The 17,280-nt window shown below is 49.4% G+C and overlaps 1 protein-coding gene across 10 annotated transcripts in view; it reads left to right on the plus strand.

Moving 5' to 3' along the window:
* The first annotated feature begins 4,983 nt into the window (after positions 1-4,983).
* LOC129403390 (leucine-rich repeat-containing protein 37A2-like) overlaps positions 4,984-17,280 on the plus strand; it is a 136,248-nt gene continuing 123,951 nt past the window's right edge. For 7 of the 10 annotated variants that reach the window (XM_055130867.1, XM_055130870.1, XM_055130869.1 and 4 more), the window contains exons 1-2: positions 4,984-5,109; positions 10,286-10,532. In XM_055130867.1, the coding sequence (XP_054986842.1) occupies positions 10,368-10,532 (165 nt within the window). In that variant the 5' untranslated portion in view covers positions 4,984-5,109; positions 10,286-10,367. Of the gene's footprint in view, positions 5,110-10,285; positions 10,533-10,847; positions 10,914-13,446; positions 13,581-17,280 lie in introns of all 10 variants that reach the window. The other 3 variants (XM_055130873.1, XM_055130875.1, XM_055130872.1) reach the window with 3 other exon arrangements.

The following is a 17,280-nucleotide window of genomic DNA, read 5'->3' on the forward strand; positions in this document are numbered from 1 at the left end:
CTGTAGCCTTTGCAATCGCTTCCTCCCACACAGATTGCCTCCCAGAATATGGAGGAAGAAGCTGAGTATTTCCTTCTTGAGTCTTAATAGGAATATCACTTGTATCACTTGTCATCCCATTGACCTTCTATTTGCTCTAGTGGGCACCAGTAACATTTCCATTTGTCCCTGTCGCATTCTAGTGTAGCCCAATGACATCTGCTAGCTCCAGGAACAGGAAGAGCCTCAAACTGTTCATTCAGGGTTTTGATGAAGAAGTCTGAACATCTCATTGGTGGGCGGCACGGGGTCTTCTGATGTCCCATGGAATCCAGTCGGTAACAATTCTAGACCAGTCTCTGAATCGCATTACATGTCCGGCCCATCTGATTTTTGATGCCTTGGCAAATGAGACATCGTCCCTGATTCTTGACCGTTGACGGAGGTCTGAACTCCGGATTCCTTCTCTCACTTGAGTGAGACGTGATACTCCTAGCATAGCTCTTTTGATTCCTCTTTGGGATACCCGAATAGCATTCTCATCCTGTTTAATAGGAACAACAGTTAATTTTTGTAACAGATCTGCTATAAGATTGTTAGTACTTTCTTCTAAAACAGCTACTATAGGAGCTGTGGAAGTGGGAGGACCCGAAGGACTGTCCCTTGTTCTGGCTCCTCCTTAGTTTCTATTTTCTCCCTTTTTTGTTCTGGAACACATTTTTCTTCCTGGAAGCAGATCCCTTCCATAATAAATGTCCAGAGAGCAAAATTATCTACTGGAGTTTTATCAGGACCACAATTATTAAAATGCTGCTGGAGATCTTGATCCAAGCTCTTGTTTCCGAGTTGGCTCATTTAGAATTCCTTGGCTAGGAAACCAAGGAGAAACAGAATGTACATGCTGCAAAAATTTTACAATCTGACTTTATTTTACTTTAAACCTCCACTTTGAATCATTAAAGCAAGCATCTGTGCAAACAGTTTTTGATTACTTAATTGTTGCTCCATTGTCCCCCCTTACTCAGCAATATCTGTCCCACCCCAGACTTCCTTACCTATTCCGCAGCTGCCTTGTCTTTTCCAGGCCACACACCTCTGTTCCTCTTGCCCTTAGTTCTGGCACCACTTAGAGGGCATGCGGGCTGTCAAAGGAATGGGCTAAGAGGGAAGGTGAGGATCTTAAAGAGACAGACAAATAAGTGGTTGAGAGGTCTGAGTGCTTGTGGACCAGCAGCCTCGATCTTTATTTCAAGCAGCCTTTTCTACATCTCTATCAGGAACTTGGCAAGCATTGTCATCCATTGTAATGGCAAAAAGCATATTCCTAAGATCATACATTTCTTTGATCTTAACAAAATGCAATGGGGAACAACCTGATCATTCCTAAACCTTTTAATGATTAGCAGACCGTACAGCTACGTGTGTATCCTACTAATCTATTCACTGTCACTATATCACTGTCATCCCGTTGTTCATCGATTTGCTTGAGCGGGCACCAGTAAAGTCTCCATTCATCCCAACCCTGAGATTTTAGTAGCCTCTCCTTGCTTGTCTTTCCCAATGATTGGAGGCTTTTTCGGGGTCAAGGGAATGAGACCTTTAACTATTACTGTATTTGGCATATCGATTATGCCACGGGGAGCTTGCCAGGCTCTTCCATGTGGGCGGTATACTCTCGGTGTTTGCCAGACTCTCTGAGAGGAATGGAGAGTGTATATCAGTGAATAGAAGCAAGTTTGTTAAAACCTAACACATGGGTGTTGCTTTAGGCACATCAGTGGGCTAGACTATAAGTGGTTGTGCAGCCACAAAGTGGCCTCATGCTTCTGGGAGATTTGTTTCATATTGTCTCTGGATCTTGGCCCTTGATGGGATTACTAATCTATTAACACATCTATATCCTGTTAACTTCTCAGCAGGCTAAGGGTGGGAATGTATTAATCTCTATAGGCTTGGGTTGGCAATATAATAGCTTCTCTGCGTACTGGGGGTGGCAGTACAGGGAACTATGCCAAGTGTTCTTGGCCCTCTGTGTGAGGCAGCTCCTAGGGCTATGTCCAAATAAGGACCCTGCATGAGCAGGCAGCTCCCTGCAACACACCACCTGGAAATTTTATTTTCTGAAGAGCCTCTCAGCATTTCCTGTAAAATACCTATTTCCTCACTTTAAAATGCATACATGAATAAGTCCAGCGATGGGCTTGGGAAGTAAAGCCGAAAAGGTCAACGTTCATGTAACCAATAAAGGCTGTTGGCAGGAAATGCTGGACATGAGCTGGAATCCCTCCCCGAGGCGGGGATGAGGTCCACGAGGAGTGGGAGAATGGAAGGATGGGAGCCTCTCCTGTGGCCCCAGAATAATCGTTCCTGAAAAGCTGTTAAAGCCATCATCCTCCAGCAGGGATGAGTATTAAAGCAAATCACAAGCAGTCCTGTCGTTCTGTCCAAGTGCTCCCCAAGTGCCAAAGCAATTAATGACAGCAGATTCAATTCCTACCCCTACTTATGGTCACACTCTCGGGCTCTTGAAATGGTTAGAACTTTTGCAGCTGTGTCTATACTGCTGTTGATGCTAAAGGCCTGTCTGTTTTCCCAAGCTCTCAGACTTATTCACAAGTGCATGCCCTATCTTAGTATTGAAGGTTCTCCTCCCTTAAAACCTTGCAGAAAATTTTCTTTTTTTGGGGGGGGGGGCTTGGTATTCTTTTAAAACACAAACACAATGAAAAACATAGTTTTCCAGGCTGGAAAGAGAGCCCTTTCCTTACAGGTTACTGACCAATGTGTAATTCACTCCCAGCACCACCTCTGGTCCCCCAAGCCCAATTAGGAGTCACCCCTGAATACAGAGCATTAAATATCCTCTGACCACCACCAGGTTGGGACGAAGCCCCACTTCTCTAAAAGCTAAACAAACCAAACCCCTCAGTCCGCAGTGAGCAGGATGCCCAGAGGCACAGAGTAAAGATGAATGTGTGAGCAGTAGTTGACTAAGATGATATTTCTCCACCTCGATTTCAGAAAACATTGGTGGAGGGATGGGAGTAATAGACCAGTGGGTAGGGCACTTGTTTTGCACCCAAGTGACCTGAGTTTGATCCGTGACCCTACAATATGATCCCCTGAACCTTGCCAGTAGTGATCCACAAGCACAGAGCCAAGAGTAAGACCTGGATAGGTATGGCCCCAAAATATTTTTTTAAAAATTAAGAGGGGTCAGAGAGACAGTAGGAAAGGTGGTTGTCTTCCGTGCTGCTGACATGGTTTGATCTCTGGCATCTCATATGGTCCCCGAGCACGGTCAGGTGTGACTCCTGAGTGCAGTCAGGAGAACCCCCTGAGCATTTCCAGGTGTGGCCCCAAAACCAAAAATTGGTGCAGCCAGGTACTGCCCGAGGCTCTCCTGGGTCCAGTGGGCTTATCCCAGTCTCATGCACCCCACCTTCCATCCCACCTGAGATAGATCTGTGGCAGCAAGAACCCCAGTAGCAGTGGAAGAAGCACAGATCTCCCTCTCCAACAAAGATACTCATAACTTCTAGTTACTCCAAAATAATGATCTTTGGGGTCTGAAACAATAGTACAGTGGGTAGGGAATTTGCCTTGAAAACAACTGACCCAGGTTCGATTCCCACATCCCATATGGTCCCCCAAGCACTGCCAGAAGTAATTCCTGAGTGCGAGCCAGAAGTATCCCCTGTGCATCACCGGGTGTGACCCAAAAAGAAAAGTAATCATCTTGATATATCACCCGTGCACTTGTAAGCCAGGAAAAGTTGAATACAAGAGCGAGGAAAATGAGCAGTGAGCCAGATTTGATCACCTACCTAAAGGAGCACAACATCAATGCTGACACTCTGGACATATGAAATGAGTGTGTTGCAAGGAGCCTGGGGCCAGCACATTCTGCAGGTCAGTGTGCTGAGTGAACTGCCCGTCACTTTCTTGTCAGGGCTCTCAGTTTGTGGATGCGGAGCAAGGGATGGCTGTTCTCTAGACAGCCAGTGCTCAAGTGCTCAAGCTCACACATCCAAGTCCATGAGCTGGGGTTGAATTCTGAAGCCTCCCAACTCTCACCCCGCCCTGCAGGGAAGGATAAGTTGGGGCTGCCATCAAAGGTCACACAGGCTGCAGAGATTGCCTTCACTGGCTGAGCACAGAGTTTGCATGCTGGAGGCCAGGGTTCGATCCACAACACTTCATGGTCCCAGAAACGCTGCCAGGAGTGACCATTTCCCAACCACAGACCTGAGAGTGATCTCCACATCCCACCCGGAAAAAGGAGCCAAAGTACTGATTCGTATTTTTATATGTCAGGGAGGTTATTCTGGGTCTCTTCTCCTGACTAATCTGTCCTGATAATCTCCAGATCTATCCACATAAGCAGCAGATTACATGCTATCATCTTTTCTTAGAGCTGAGTAGTATTCCATTCTAGATGTACCTTTAAAGATAGAGACAGCTTCTTTAACCAGTCCTCAATTCTTGGACATTTGGGTCGGCTCTAGATTTTGGCCATTGTGAATAGTGCTGCAAAGACCAGAAGGGTGCAAATGTCTTGGGTCTTTGGGACAGATGCCAAACAGTTGACTATAAAACATCGCGGTGGGCTTTCAGGGCGCGCTCCTGCGCTCCTGTTATAAGGAGTAGGGAAAACACGTTTTCCTGAGAGCCCCCTGGGCAGGAAGGTGCTTGAGCTCTGTTGGTCCCCAGCGCCAACACCCTGGGAAAGCAAAGACGGGCGGCTTCACAAGTGGGCAAGCTTCACTCACAGAAGCCCAGACGGCCCGATCCTTACACAGAAGGTGGCCGGCAAGGGAAGGTAGCCAGTAGGATCTAGAGCCTAAGACACCTGCGACAGTGGCAAGCCCCACTAGGGGGAAGGTCTTCAGGCTCCTCCGGGATCTGGGGCGAAGCCCCTAATGACTGGCCCCGCCCTCAACCTCCTCGGGGCTCCGCGATTGGGCCGTCGCGTGGGGGCGTGGCCCGACCTCCAGACGACGTGCTTGCGTCATCGCCGCGGGCGCTGCTTCCTGTTGTCTGAGGCTGCGAGGCGGCCACCGGGTCCGGAGCGAAGCTGAGGGGCTGCCGCGGCCCTGAGCGCCCGTCACCGCCTCCCGGCTCCCTGTGGTGAGTGACGACTGAGGGGGCGAGCAGAGGGGAAGCGTCGCGGCGGCGGGGAGCCCCCGCGGATCCCCCCGGGCGCCCGCCCCGAGCCCGGCGTCTGCCAGCCCCTTCCCCACCCGAGCCCGCGAGCCCGACCCCGGCCCGCCATCGCCCCGCGACCCCGGGGGCCGCCCTCGCCGCTCTGCCCCTCGCGGGCTCGGCTCCCTTAGCCCAGTTTCCCTCAGCTCCCTGCAGTGCACCCCGAGGCCCGCCCGGGGACCCGGGTTCGATCCCCCGCGGCATCGCGTATGGGATTCCTGAGTGTGGAGCGCAGGACTGAGCCCTGAGCACTGTCGGGTGTCTACCCCAAAAAAGCCAAAAACCAGGGGCTCCTCCTCCAAGCCCCCCTCCACCTCCGCTGGCCACACGTTTACCAGCACAGCCAAGGCGAGTGGCCGGTGGAGCCCAGCGCTTTGGTGACAACCTGGACCAGCCCTTAAATGTGCCCGAGCTCAGCGCCTCACTCCCGTGTCCTCCCGGTTCTCCCTGGCCCCCGTCTCCGCTTCTTCATCGGTCTCATGACAAACCCAGCAAGGTCCTTGCACCTCTGCCCGCGGCCTCAGCTCCGCACCCATCGCCCCTTGACCCAGTCCCCATGCGGTCTGAGAAAGTTCAGAGCCCTCTGCCAACCCCCATCACTGCCCCACAGCAGCCAAATACAGACGCTTGCGCACAACCTGGCAGTGAAGGGGGCTGGCTGGACTGGCCCCTGAAGGTCTCCAGTGGTCAGCTAGCATGGGGGGCCGCCCCTGTTGTGTAGCCAGAGTTTCTCCTCACCTTCTGTCTCCCTGGGCTGTCCTGGGGTTTGTGTGTCTGGCACTGGTGTTGGACTCCCTGTGCTGGCCACCCACCTGGTAGGCAGCAGCCAAATCCCTGAAGGTGAGTGCTGGTGCCTCAGTCGCTCACTCCACTGCAGCTGCAGGACCCAGTCCTTCCAGTCACGTTGCTGGCCTGGGGAAGTGGAGATGCCACTGTGTGGTGGCAGAATGGTGTGTGAGTTGTCCTGCACATGTTAAGGCTCCTCACCTTGTGCTCCCCCAGCCTCCCCTCTCACATGATGTCCATTCCTTTCCATGTAGTCGAAAGACTACCTCCTTCTGGCCCTTGCAAGGGGACCTGTTGGTGGCTGTGGGCCTGGGCTCTCCTGGCCTCTCCATGGGCCCTGCATTCCCTGGGAGAGGCAGAGTGTGAGAACGATGTTTGGATTGTCTGGAAACCAAATTCTGAGGTGTCTTCCTGGGAGAAGCTGAGCTTGCTTTCTCTCCTTGCTGATGTTCCATAATTCTGAGAACTTTCTGCCAGCAAAGAACTTCGAGCTTCAGTTGTGTCTTCTCTCCTCCTGGCCACTGGGACGTCTGTTCCATAGGCTGGTTCTCCTCGGAAGGCCGTTCGCTATGCCACCTTCTCAGTGCTCCTCAGAGGTTGGGCAGAGCCACTGGCTGGCTCTGCATCCTGACAAGGACTGAGTCTTTAGGCAGTAGGCTTCTGGTGCATATGTGCCTTCGTCGTCTATTCCTACCCTACCCTGTCGCACGCCGCTTCGACCAGCGAAGAAACACACAACTCGGAGATCCTTCTTGCCACGATTTATTCAGGGACTTTCAATGAAACGAAAAAACGGAACGAGGAGAGAGGGACCAACAACGGGGAACCGACTAGCTAGGCAGCTTCCCTCCTTATATACCTGTCGCTGCTTGTTTACGCCCAAGTGTCTGCAGCTGATAGGCTAGTTACACCTTGTGGGTGTGACAGGACATCCTGTTTCCTTATTAGGAGTTATTTTCGAAGCACGTTGCAATTAACAAGAAACAGGCGTTGTTTACAAAGCACGGTCCCGTGGAGGCTCTCCACACTATCCCTTAGAAGTTCAGCTGAAGGAAGCATTGTATCTTTGTTTTGTTTTTGTTTGGGGGCCATACCTAGTGGTGCTCAGAGCTTACTGAGCTTACTCCTGGCTTTGCATTCAGGGATCACCTGGCAGCCTCAAGCTCATAGAAGGTACCAGTTGTTAAACCCAGGCCAGTTGCTTATAAGACAAGCGCTACGTACTACATTATCACTCTGACCCCTGATTGGACCTTCTATATAATATAGTAATACTATCTAATGTAGAAAGAAAATTTTAGTTGAACTTCCATAAAGATTTAAAATCCTTTATTCATGGGGGGGAGGAGGTGGGGCATTGGGCACCAGCACTGCTCAGGGTTCAATCCTGGCTCTGTGCCCAGTAAATATTTCTTGCAGTGTTTGGGAGCCCATATGTGGTACGAGCAAATAGAATTGGAGTCTGCCACATGGGAGACAAGTGCCATAACCCCCATACTGTGTCTCTGGCCCAACATCAAAACCTTAAAAGGGTCTCATAGCCAGAATATATAAAGGCCTTTCATACTTCCACAATAAAAAGCAGATCCAGTTAAAAATAAAGGATTTAAAGACATGCTTCTCAAGGTAATATATTAAAATAGTCAATGAGTACATATATGGCATGACATGTACTCATCAGAAATACACAGGTCAGTGGTTTTTAGTTTATTCACACAACTGTGCCACCTACTGTTGCCGCAATCTAAGTTTAGAATATTTGCACCCCCTTGAAAGAAGTACTGCAGCACCCAGTAGCAGTTCCTCCTCTTCCCCTTTCCCTCGGTCTCTGGCAGCCATGCAGATGTTTTCTATTTCTATAGATATTCCAGTTCTGAACATCTCTTGTAAATTAATTGTCGCATCATGGAACCATTTGTGATGCTCTTCATGCTTAGCCCAGAGGTGCTAGCAGGGCACCATGGCAATATTTCGGTGATTTCAGACCATCAGAACAGCATGCCGAGGGGGCCATATGGTGCCGGCACCTACTTAAACTGTCTCCCCTGCCCTCCTTCAAGTTTGTTTATTCTTGATTTCCAGGCCACACTCAGCAGTGCTCAAAGTTCAGGAGCTACTCCTAAGACTTGTGGTGCTCAGGGTTCATGCAGTACTGGGGATCAAACCTAGGTCCCCCACATGCAAAGGCCTTGAGCCATCACCTCTGCCCCACTTAATTTCTTCTTTCAGCAAATACTTACTGAGAGCTTCCATGTACCAGGAACTGTGCCAAATGAGGAGGACAGAAAAGTACATTAAAAACTCCAGCCATGGGGCTGGATCAATAGCACAGCAGGTAGGGCATTTGCCTTGCACGTGGCCAACCCGGGTTCAATTTCCAGCATTCCATCTGGTCCCCTGAGCACCACCAGGAGTAATTCCTGGGTGCAGGACTAGGAGTAACCCCGGTGCATCACGAGTGTGACCCCAAAATGCAAACAAACAAAAAATCCAGCCTTGCCCTCAGTGTAGTAATTTCAGTGCTATAGATGAGGAAATTTATTTCCATCTGATAGAAATTGGGACTCAGGAACCTGAAGTGTCTAGATGTTCCAACTGGTGACAGGCACAGCCGGACTAAATTCAGGCCTCTGCAGTCTCACGTCTTTCTCCCTCTTGGGTGGGAGTGAGGCTCCAGCAGTGCTGCTCTCCACCAGCGGTGCGCCGGAGTTCCTGCATGCGGTGTAGAGGATTGATTGTCAGGCCCTGTACATGCCAGGTATCATGTGCTCAGCCCTTTGAGCATCTCCAACGCCCTAGAATCCTTTCCTGTATTTTGTTTGGGGGCCACATCTGGCGTATGCTCAGGACTTACTCCCGGCTTATACTCAGGAATCACTCCTGCAGGGCTCAGATCATATGCAGGGCAAGGGTCAGCCCTGCTCTATTATTTACCTGGTCCCTGGACTCTTTCTTACCATAGAAAGAAATGCCTGTCTTTCCTTAGTTTTCTGGCTCTAATGCAGTACTTTTTCCTCTTACTGATGCTCTGCAGTCTAGGTCTAGCATCAGGTGAAAAGCTCAGCCCTGCCTAGAGGCATTCCCCAGGCTCCGGAGCAGTCCCTCTGAGGGAGTCTGCCTCTGAATCCCCGTTCCACGTGGCTCTAAGCCCATGTTTCAGAAATAGAGAAGGTGGCCAGTGGCCAAGCTCTTGTCTTTAAGGCCCTGATTTTGAGCCCAGTCACTGCATCCCCAAAACATTCTCAGGCCCACCCAGCGATGCATAACAGGAATAGCCTCTGTTTAAGAAAAAAAAACACACACACACCAAGGGCTATAGGTGGTCCAGTGGCTTAAAGCCTAAATGAGGTCACAAGCTCCTGAGGCCACAAGTCCAAACCCTGGTGCTACTACATGTGCTAAAGTCATCCTGGCAGCCCATTTTCTGGAAGCTTTGGAAAGAGGAAGCATAAAAAACATTTTGTTGGGTAATTTTTGGTGGGGCCACACAGGTGGTGCTCAAGGGCTATTCCTGGATGGGTGTGGCGGGCGGGTGTTGGGGCCTACTCCTGGTGGTGCTCGGCTGGACCCAAGCCTCCTGCTTGTGAAGGTTATGCCCCTTCTGTTGCATAGCTCCCTGGCCCTTGAAAAACTTTTTTTTTTTTTTTTTGGTTTCTGGGTCACACCCAGCGATGCACAGGGGTTACTCCTGGCTCATGCACTCAGGAATCACTCCTGGCGGTGCTGGGGGGACCCTATGGGATGCTGGGAATCGAACCCTGGTCGACCGCATGCAAGGAAAACACCCTACCCGCTGTGCTATTGCTCCAGTCCCTGAAAAACTTTTTAATTGCTACTTGGGACCAGAACAGAGTATAGCAGTTAGGGCAACTCTTAGTGTGCACCTGACCTAGGTTTCATTCTTAGAACCCCTAGCCTCCCAGCATCAGTGGGCATGGCTTGGTGGCACCCAGAATCCAGGGGTGACCCAGCTAATGCCCAGCACTGCACAGTACAGGTAGCACAGACCCTCAGGCCCTCGCTCTGAACTGCCATGCCAGTTACTGAGAATCACTGGAGGGGCCCTTGGGCCTCCTGAAATCCACGTTCTCCACCCCGTATCCAAATAAGTAAACAACCTAACAAACAGCGGCTTCCTCTGAGTGGTGTGTATGTGTGATTTTTCCTTCTGTGCCTCTAGCCTCAAGTGGTGCTAGTTCAGTAGTTCAGCAGGACAAAGCGTTGTTGTGGGTGTGTCTCATCCCGTGTTTGGTGGAGGACAGAGTGGCATTCGAGGGGTGCCACCAACCTCGTGTTTGTCTGCGCCATCCTCCAGGTCATCAAGAAGAGGCTTGTGGGCTCCATGAAGGCCTTGCAGAAGCAGTACGTGTCCTGGGACACGGTGGTGACGAGTGAGGATGCCGACGCCAACACCGTGTACAGTGCCCTGGAGGCCATGTTCATCCACTGTCTGCACACCAAGCACATCCTCGCCGAGGAGGGAGACGAAAGGAAGAAGCATGCTCAGTGGAAGCCCTTGTCGCAGCCTGCCTTCTGGCTCCTCTGAAAGCCATCACCCACAGGTGAGCTTTGGCTGTGGGGTGGGGGCAAAAATGGGGTGGGGGTGGAGCCATCACTGTGCGGGGAAAATCCCCAGCAGTGCCAAGTTCTAGAGCACACAGGGGGCCTCTTACACTCTTTCCACTCGCCGCCCCTCTTGGCTTCTGAGATGCCACCCTGCGCAAGTGCTGCCAGAAGCACCTCGGGTTCGTGAGGAGCTTGATTTTGAATGAGTGCTCAGTTCAGAAAGCTTTTCCTGGGCCAGAGAGATAGGAGAGCGGGGAGAGCACTTGCTTTGCACATGGCCAACCCAGGTTTGACCCTGGCACCTTCTACAGTTCCCCGAACCCTGCAAGGAGTGATCCTTGAGCTCAGACCCAGGAGTCAGCCCTGCGCATCGCCAGGTAAGGCCCCCAAAATAATAACTCTCCTGTGGCCCACATGCTCACAACCCTCTCACATTCAGTTTCCGTGAGTTACCCTAAGGGCTCATGAGCTACAGTCTAAGAAGTTGGGAGCACTAACACAAATGCACAGCAGGGAAGGGGAGGGTGTTGTGCCACACCCTCCCATGCTCAGAGGCTATTTCTGGCTCTGTCCTCAGTGATATTGGGGGGGCATGTGGTACCAGGGATCAAACCGGATTCGCCACATACAGGGTAAGTGTATTAACCCCTCCCTGTACTGTCTCTCCAGCCCTTGGAGTATATGTTGTAGTGTTTAAGATTTTCACCAACATTTACTATATAATTTCTGATAATAACATATAAGTTGGGATGACAAGATAGTATAGCTGGTAGCGCTCATACCTTGCAGCCAATCCAGGCTTGAACTTCAACATACCAGGAGTGATCCCTGAGCGCTGCCAGGTGTGGCCCACAAACTAACAAAAAACTGCCAAAAATTGACAAGTAGAAAATGTTTTGAAAATCCTCCTCTACAACATATATAGACCCAGGACCATTTCACTCTTACCCTCCCTAAATGAACTTTCTTAAACTTGTTTTGAAATTTTTCTTTTTGTCTTTCCCGTTTTTTGGTTTTATTTGTTTAGTTATTTATTTTGGAGGTGTCGTAGACTTAGCGGTGCTCAGGGGTTATTTCTGACTCTGCACTCAGGCAGTGTTCAGAGGACCATATGGGATGCCAGGGATCAAACCCAGGTTGGCCACACTAAAGGCAAACACCCTCCCCACTGTACTATCACTCCAAACCCTCCTGTTGGTTTAACGTCAGCAGCACAAAACCAAAATTTGTTTAACAAGAACAAAAATATTGGCATCCAGATATTTTGGTGCCCTTGATTAAAAAGCTGACCATAAATGTGTAGGTGATCCCCTATTACCTTTGTTTTGTTTTGTTTGGCTGCACTCAGCAATGATCAGGGTTTACTCCTGACTCTGTGCTCAGGGATCACTCCAGGTGGGGGAGTATTTAGGGTGCCCCCAATTGAACTGGGGGAATTGAACCCAAGTCAGCAGTGTGCAAGGCAGATGCCCTGCTCACTGTGCTATGGCTCCAGCCTCTAATCACCTCTTCTTGACTAGGATGTTTTGAAAGATCTGATTCATGAAGGTAGGTCAGAGTAAAGCTCAGCTAGGAGACTATCAGATAAAAGTCTTCTTTCCCATGAGCCCACATTTGGGCGTTTGCACTCTCAGCCACAGGGGCAGATGTGGGCCACCGTTAGGCTACTGTCTCTTGGCCCTACAATAAGAGAAACCTCCACAAGGGAAGAGAAAACACTAGCCTAGTGCCCATTCTAGAAGGCTGAGAAGGAGACTCGTGTGCCTGAATGTGTAAGGGTGTGCGTCCACAGAGACAGGGACACTGGCTCCCTGTGGCCCCAGAAGCATGCAGAGAGGAGAGAAGGCCTTGCTCAAACCCCCTGGGGGGGGACTGAGTGGTGCCCTCCCCCATGTCTGTACTTGTGCCCACATGAAAAGCCTTGAGCTCTGGGCGCAGAGACCAGGAAACAAATGCACTCTGTCCCCACAGCACAGAGGTAAACCAGCAGCACCTCACTGCTCTGAGAATAAAATGGTCCCCACGTGACCAAATTCCAAGTCCCAGGAAGGAGTCTTGGGGCCTGGGCTTCTGATCTAACTGCAGGCCCACAGTTAGGCTGCTTAGGAGTTCAAAGGTACTTACTTCCCTTTCCCATCGCATCCTTTGTCTCTGCTCTGTCAGCTTCCTTTGCCCGAGGTTCTCAGCTCTCATACCTGCTGCCCTCTGTGCTGGGGGAGCAGAGGGACTGCGGGGGAGGAGGCCTGTCCCCATGGGGAGGGCTCAGAGAGATGTTTGCTCTGTGCTCAGATCACAAAGCAGCATATCTCCCTACTTACGATTTCCGTGGTGGGCATCCTAGTGGGCAACTTGTCATACAGGGTATTTTTTTGTTTAAAACTTCCAAAGGTGTTGTCAGAATTCAGCAAAGCCCAGAAGGACTCTGTGCCAACCTGCCAACTAACCCAGGAAGCAGCAAATCCTGTGCCGCCCCGTCCACACCCCATTACATCAGTTCAGCCCTGCCTGACCCAGCCTTTTCTTTTTTAAAAAATTTATTTATTTATTTTTTTATTGAATCACCATGTGGAAAGTTACAAAGCTTTCAGGCTTAAATCTCAGTTAAACAATGCTCGAACACCCATCCCTTCACCAGTGCACATATTCCACCACGAAGAACCACAGTAAACCTTCCCTCCACGCCCCCCTCAGCCCCCCACCCCGCCTGTGTAGCTGATAAATTTCACTTTACTTTCACTTTACTTTGATGACATTCAATATTTCAACAAAAACTCACTATTATTCTTTGGAGTCCCCCCCGCCCCCTGAAGTTGGACCTGCTGAAAAGGAAGCATTTGATAATTCCGAGCATCCTTAGACGGTGGCTCCCGGACTTGCCACCACTGGGAACTCCCCCTGTTGTCTCTGCAGGGAGGACTCCATGCCAGCAGCATTCGGGTCTGGTGGGCGAGCTGACCAGCGCAGCCTGCCAGGGGAGCAGCCAGCCAGAACCTCGGGAGGATGGAGCCGAACTGAGCATCGTGGTTCCCTCACCCGCAAGCCCAGTGAGTTGGGCAAGCTCTGGGCGGGGCTGAAGGGCCCCATGAAGTGAATCAGCTAGTGACTCTGAGTGGTCCCTGCCTTTTCCCCATTAGCCCTGGGTTCCCTCCCAGTGCTGGGATTCATTGCCTGGCAATGATGGAGCCCGGGCTTCTGGGTGTGAGTCGAGGAGATGAGGCAGACACAGTGCTAGACACTTCCTGTAGGTGTGTCCTGTCAACACATATCAGCCCTGGGGGAAGCTAATGCTCATCTGACCACAGACTTCGTGCTGAGGCTCATCTGTGCCAAGACACTTTCCTAAGGCAAGACACTTTGCTCACTGAGCCTTTATTTTCCCCTTAGCCCATGTTAAATTAACAGTTCATATAAATCTCATTCTGCGACATGAATCAGGTTTAGAACCACACACTCTTCAGGGACTGGAGCGATAGTACAGTGGGGAGGGAGCTTGTCTTGTGACATGGCCAACCCATGTTTGATCCCCGACAGCCCATATAGTCCCCAAGCACTACCAGGAGTGATTCCTGAGTGCAGAGTCCGAAGTAACCACTGAGCATTGCCACGTAGGGTACAAAAGACAAAGGAACCACATTGTCTAATAATGTGGTTAGACACTTGAAAGACGGCTAGTCCTGAGCTGGGGAGATAGCTCTGTGGTCATGGGTTACAGGCCTTGCATGCACAGGGACTCATTTATAAGTCCCAGTTCCTCATGCTTCATTCACCACATGGCATGAGCCCTAACATTGGCCCGTGCAGACCAGTTGGCCGAGTATCGCTGCAGTAGTCCAGTGTGTTGATCATCCAAGGGAACCAGCCCTAGACAGCTCCTGGGAGAACCCTGCATGGGCCCTTGTGAGCTTAGACCAGGACCCAGTAGTTCAGCTGGGTGGCCACACCCTTGCCGTTTCCCATTCTCAGGAAACCGGTAAAGATTCCTAGAGAGAATTATGGATCTTTTATAGTGACCCATCTGTTTGAAAGAGAACTTGAAACTTTATTAGACAGGTAGCAGTAAAGGATGCATAGAAAATAAACTCTGTGATTTTACTTAACACCAAATAGATTAATGTGTACTGTCTTAGGGTGTTTTTTGGCACATTCCTCTGGTGCTCGGTTTTTACTCCTGGTGTGGTGCTCTGGATACCATGGGGTGCCGGGGACTAAACCTGGAGCTGCTACAAGCAAAGCAAATACTACAGGTCTTTCAGCTATCTCTCCAGCCCTTACTGAAGTTTTTAATTTGATTATTTGTTTTCTTCGGGCCACACCCAACAGTGCTCAGGAGTTACTCCTGACTCTGTACTCAAGGATCACTCCTGGTGATGCTCAGGAGACCATATGGGATGCTGGGGATCAAACTGAGGTCAGCCGCATGCAAGGCAAGCCCCCTACCCACTGTACTGTCTCTGCCCACCCCACCCCACTATTTTTTTGTAAAATCAAGAAATCTGAAACTTCCAATTAGAGCCTCTCATTAGCACCACATAACCAGGTTAGCAACTTTGAAATTATAGGATGTGAGAAAACACAAATTTTGAAAGCTTTGTGTAATCTGCAAACACTTTGTGACTCAGTAAATGTGTTACCTCAGACTGTGTATCACATGTGCTCAGAAACCAAAATGGGTACAAGGCTTAATATATGAAAGAAAATTATGTGGCCCCTCTATATTTCAAGGGAAATAATGCCAACTCTCAAAATGGGCACGAACAAGTGCCCAGGTCACTAACCTCCAAGGAAGAATGTAGCAGTGTGTTAGTCAAAGGGACAGATGTTCCGTGGTTGTTGATTTGACTTGAGCATTGGTGGAAAAGGTCCAGTGTGAGGTCAGCTCCAGATGGCTGGGCCAGGGAAAGGGAAGGCAGCTGCCCAATGATGCTCAGGGGTTACTCTAGCTCTGTGCTCAGAAGGGTCCAAGGCAAATGCCCTACCGCTGTGCTATCACTCCAACTCTACTTCTTAGATTTATAATTCTTTAACATGTTTATTTTGTGTGTGTGCATATGTGATCCGAGGGGTTGAACCTAGGACCTCACACTTAGAAGCCTGTGCTCTGCCACTGAGCCATATCCCTTCCCTCCGGCCCTCACTGCTAGCACTTTCATGTACATACATACATGCCCTTCATTTTAAGAATAGCTTTATTGGGCTCTAATTCACCAATTAAAGTGTAAAATTTAATTTTTGAATAGACTCACAGGATTGTGTAGCCATTACCAAAGTTTAATTTCTTTTGGTCCTGTGGCCACACCCACCAACACTCAGACTGCTCCAGGATGTATATTTGGCAGCACTTGGGGGCTCAGAGCTGCCAGGAATACCGCCTGGGCCTCCTGTGTGAAAAGCCAGCTCTGTAGCCTGCTGAGCTGTCTCTTGAACCCCACAGTTTCACTTTAAAACCTTGTCATCCCCCCGCTGAAGGAAACACCTTCAATTACCAGTCTCTCTCCAGTTCTCTCTCTGCCCTTGGCCTGTGGCCTTCCCTCAGCCACTTTGCTAGTAGTCAGGCCTGTTCAGGAGGGTCCCTTATAGTGGCATGAACCATACAACTTGCCCTACTGTCACCCCATGACAGGCTCAGCCTTGGAGCAGCATCATTCCCTTTTATTGTCGACTGACATTCCTGTGTAGGTGGCATTGTACGGCCAGGTTACATTTTATTTATCACTGGCTGATGGACTTTCCTCTGCCACTTTTGCAATTATATTTGTGTCTGTATGTTTTTATTTCTCCTCAGTGCATGTAAAGTGGAATATTGGGGGAATCCAGTTTACTTCTTTTGTACTTATTTATTTACTTAACATTTTGTTTTTATTTCTATTTTCATTTTTATATTAAAACAGAAAATGTGGGTTGTTTTATACTTAATACTTTCAAATGACTTCTCACTACCTATATAATGTTCAAACTCCTTAACAAGCTCCTATATAATCTGCTCCAATATCCCCCTCTAGTCACAGTCTGCTCATTCCCTTGTTTAGATTCATTTTGGGCCTTGCAAACACATGCACTTCTAAACTTCTCTTATCTGCTTTTTAAAAAAAAAATTAATTATTTATTTATTTATTTTAATTTTTTTTATTTTAATGAATCATCGTGAGGTACATTTACAGACTTACAGACTTTCATGATTGCATTTCAGTCAAACAATGTTCAAGCACCCATCCCTCCACTGGTGCCCATTCCCAACCCCCAATGTTCCCAGTATCCCTCCCCCCACCCCCAACCCAACCCCTTCCCACCTCCTGCCTCTGTGGCAGACACAATCCCTCTTACTCTCTCTGTCCTTTTGGGTGTTGTTATGGTTTGCAATACATGTAACAAGCAGCCATCATGTTTGGTCCATAATCTACTTTCAACATGCATCTACTATCCCCAGCGATCCCTCCAACCATTATTTATTTAGTGCTCCTCTCTCCAACCCAGCTACCTTTTCACCTAGAGCATGAGATTGGCTATCAAGCCTTGGGGCAGTGCTCCTGACCTTTACTATCCTTTAGTGTTAGTCTCCTGACCCTTACTTAACTATCCTTTGGTGTTAGTCTCCTATTATGTTACTTTGTAGCCCACAAAGGAATGCAGTCCTTTTATGTCTGTCCCTCTCTATCAGACTCATTTCACTTAGCATGATACTCTCCATGTTGATCTACTTCTATGCAAATTTCATGACTTCATTTTTTTTCTACAGCTACATAATAT

Source organism: Sorex araneus, chromosome 3 (assembly GCF_027595985.1).
Source record: "Sorex araneus isolate mSorAra2 chromosome 3, mSorAra2.pri, whole genome shotgun sequence".
In the NCBI taxonomy this organism is placed as follows: Eukaryota; Metazoa; Chordata; class Mammalia; order Eulipotyphla; family Soricidae; genus Sorex; species Sorex araneus.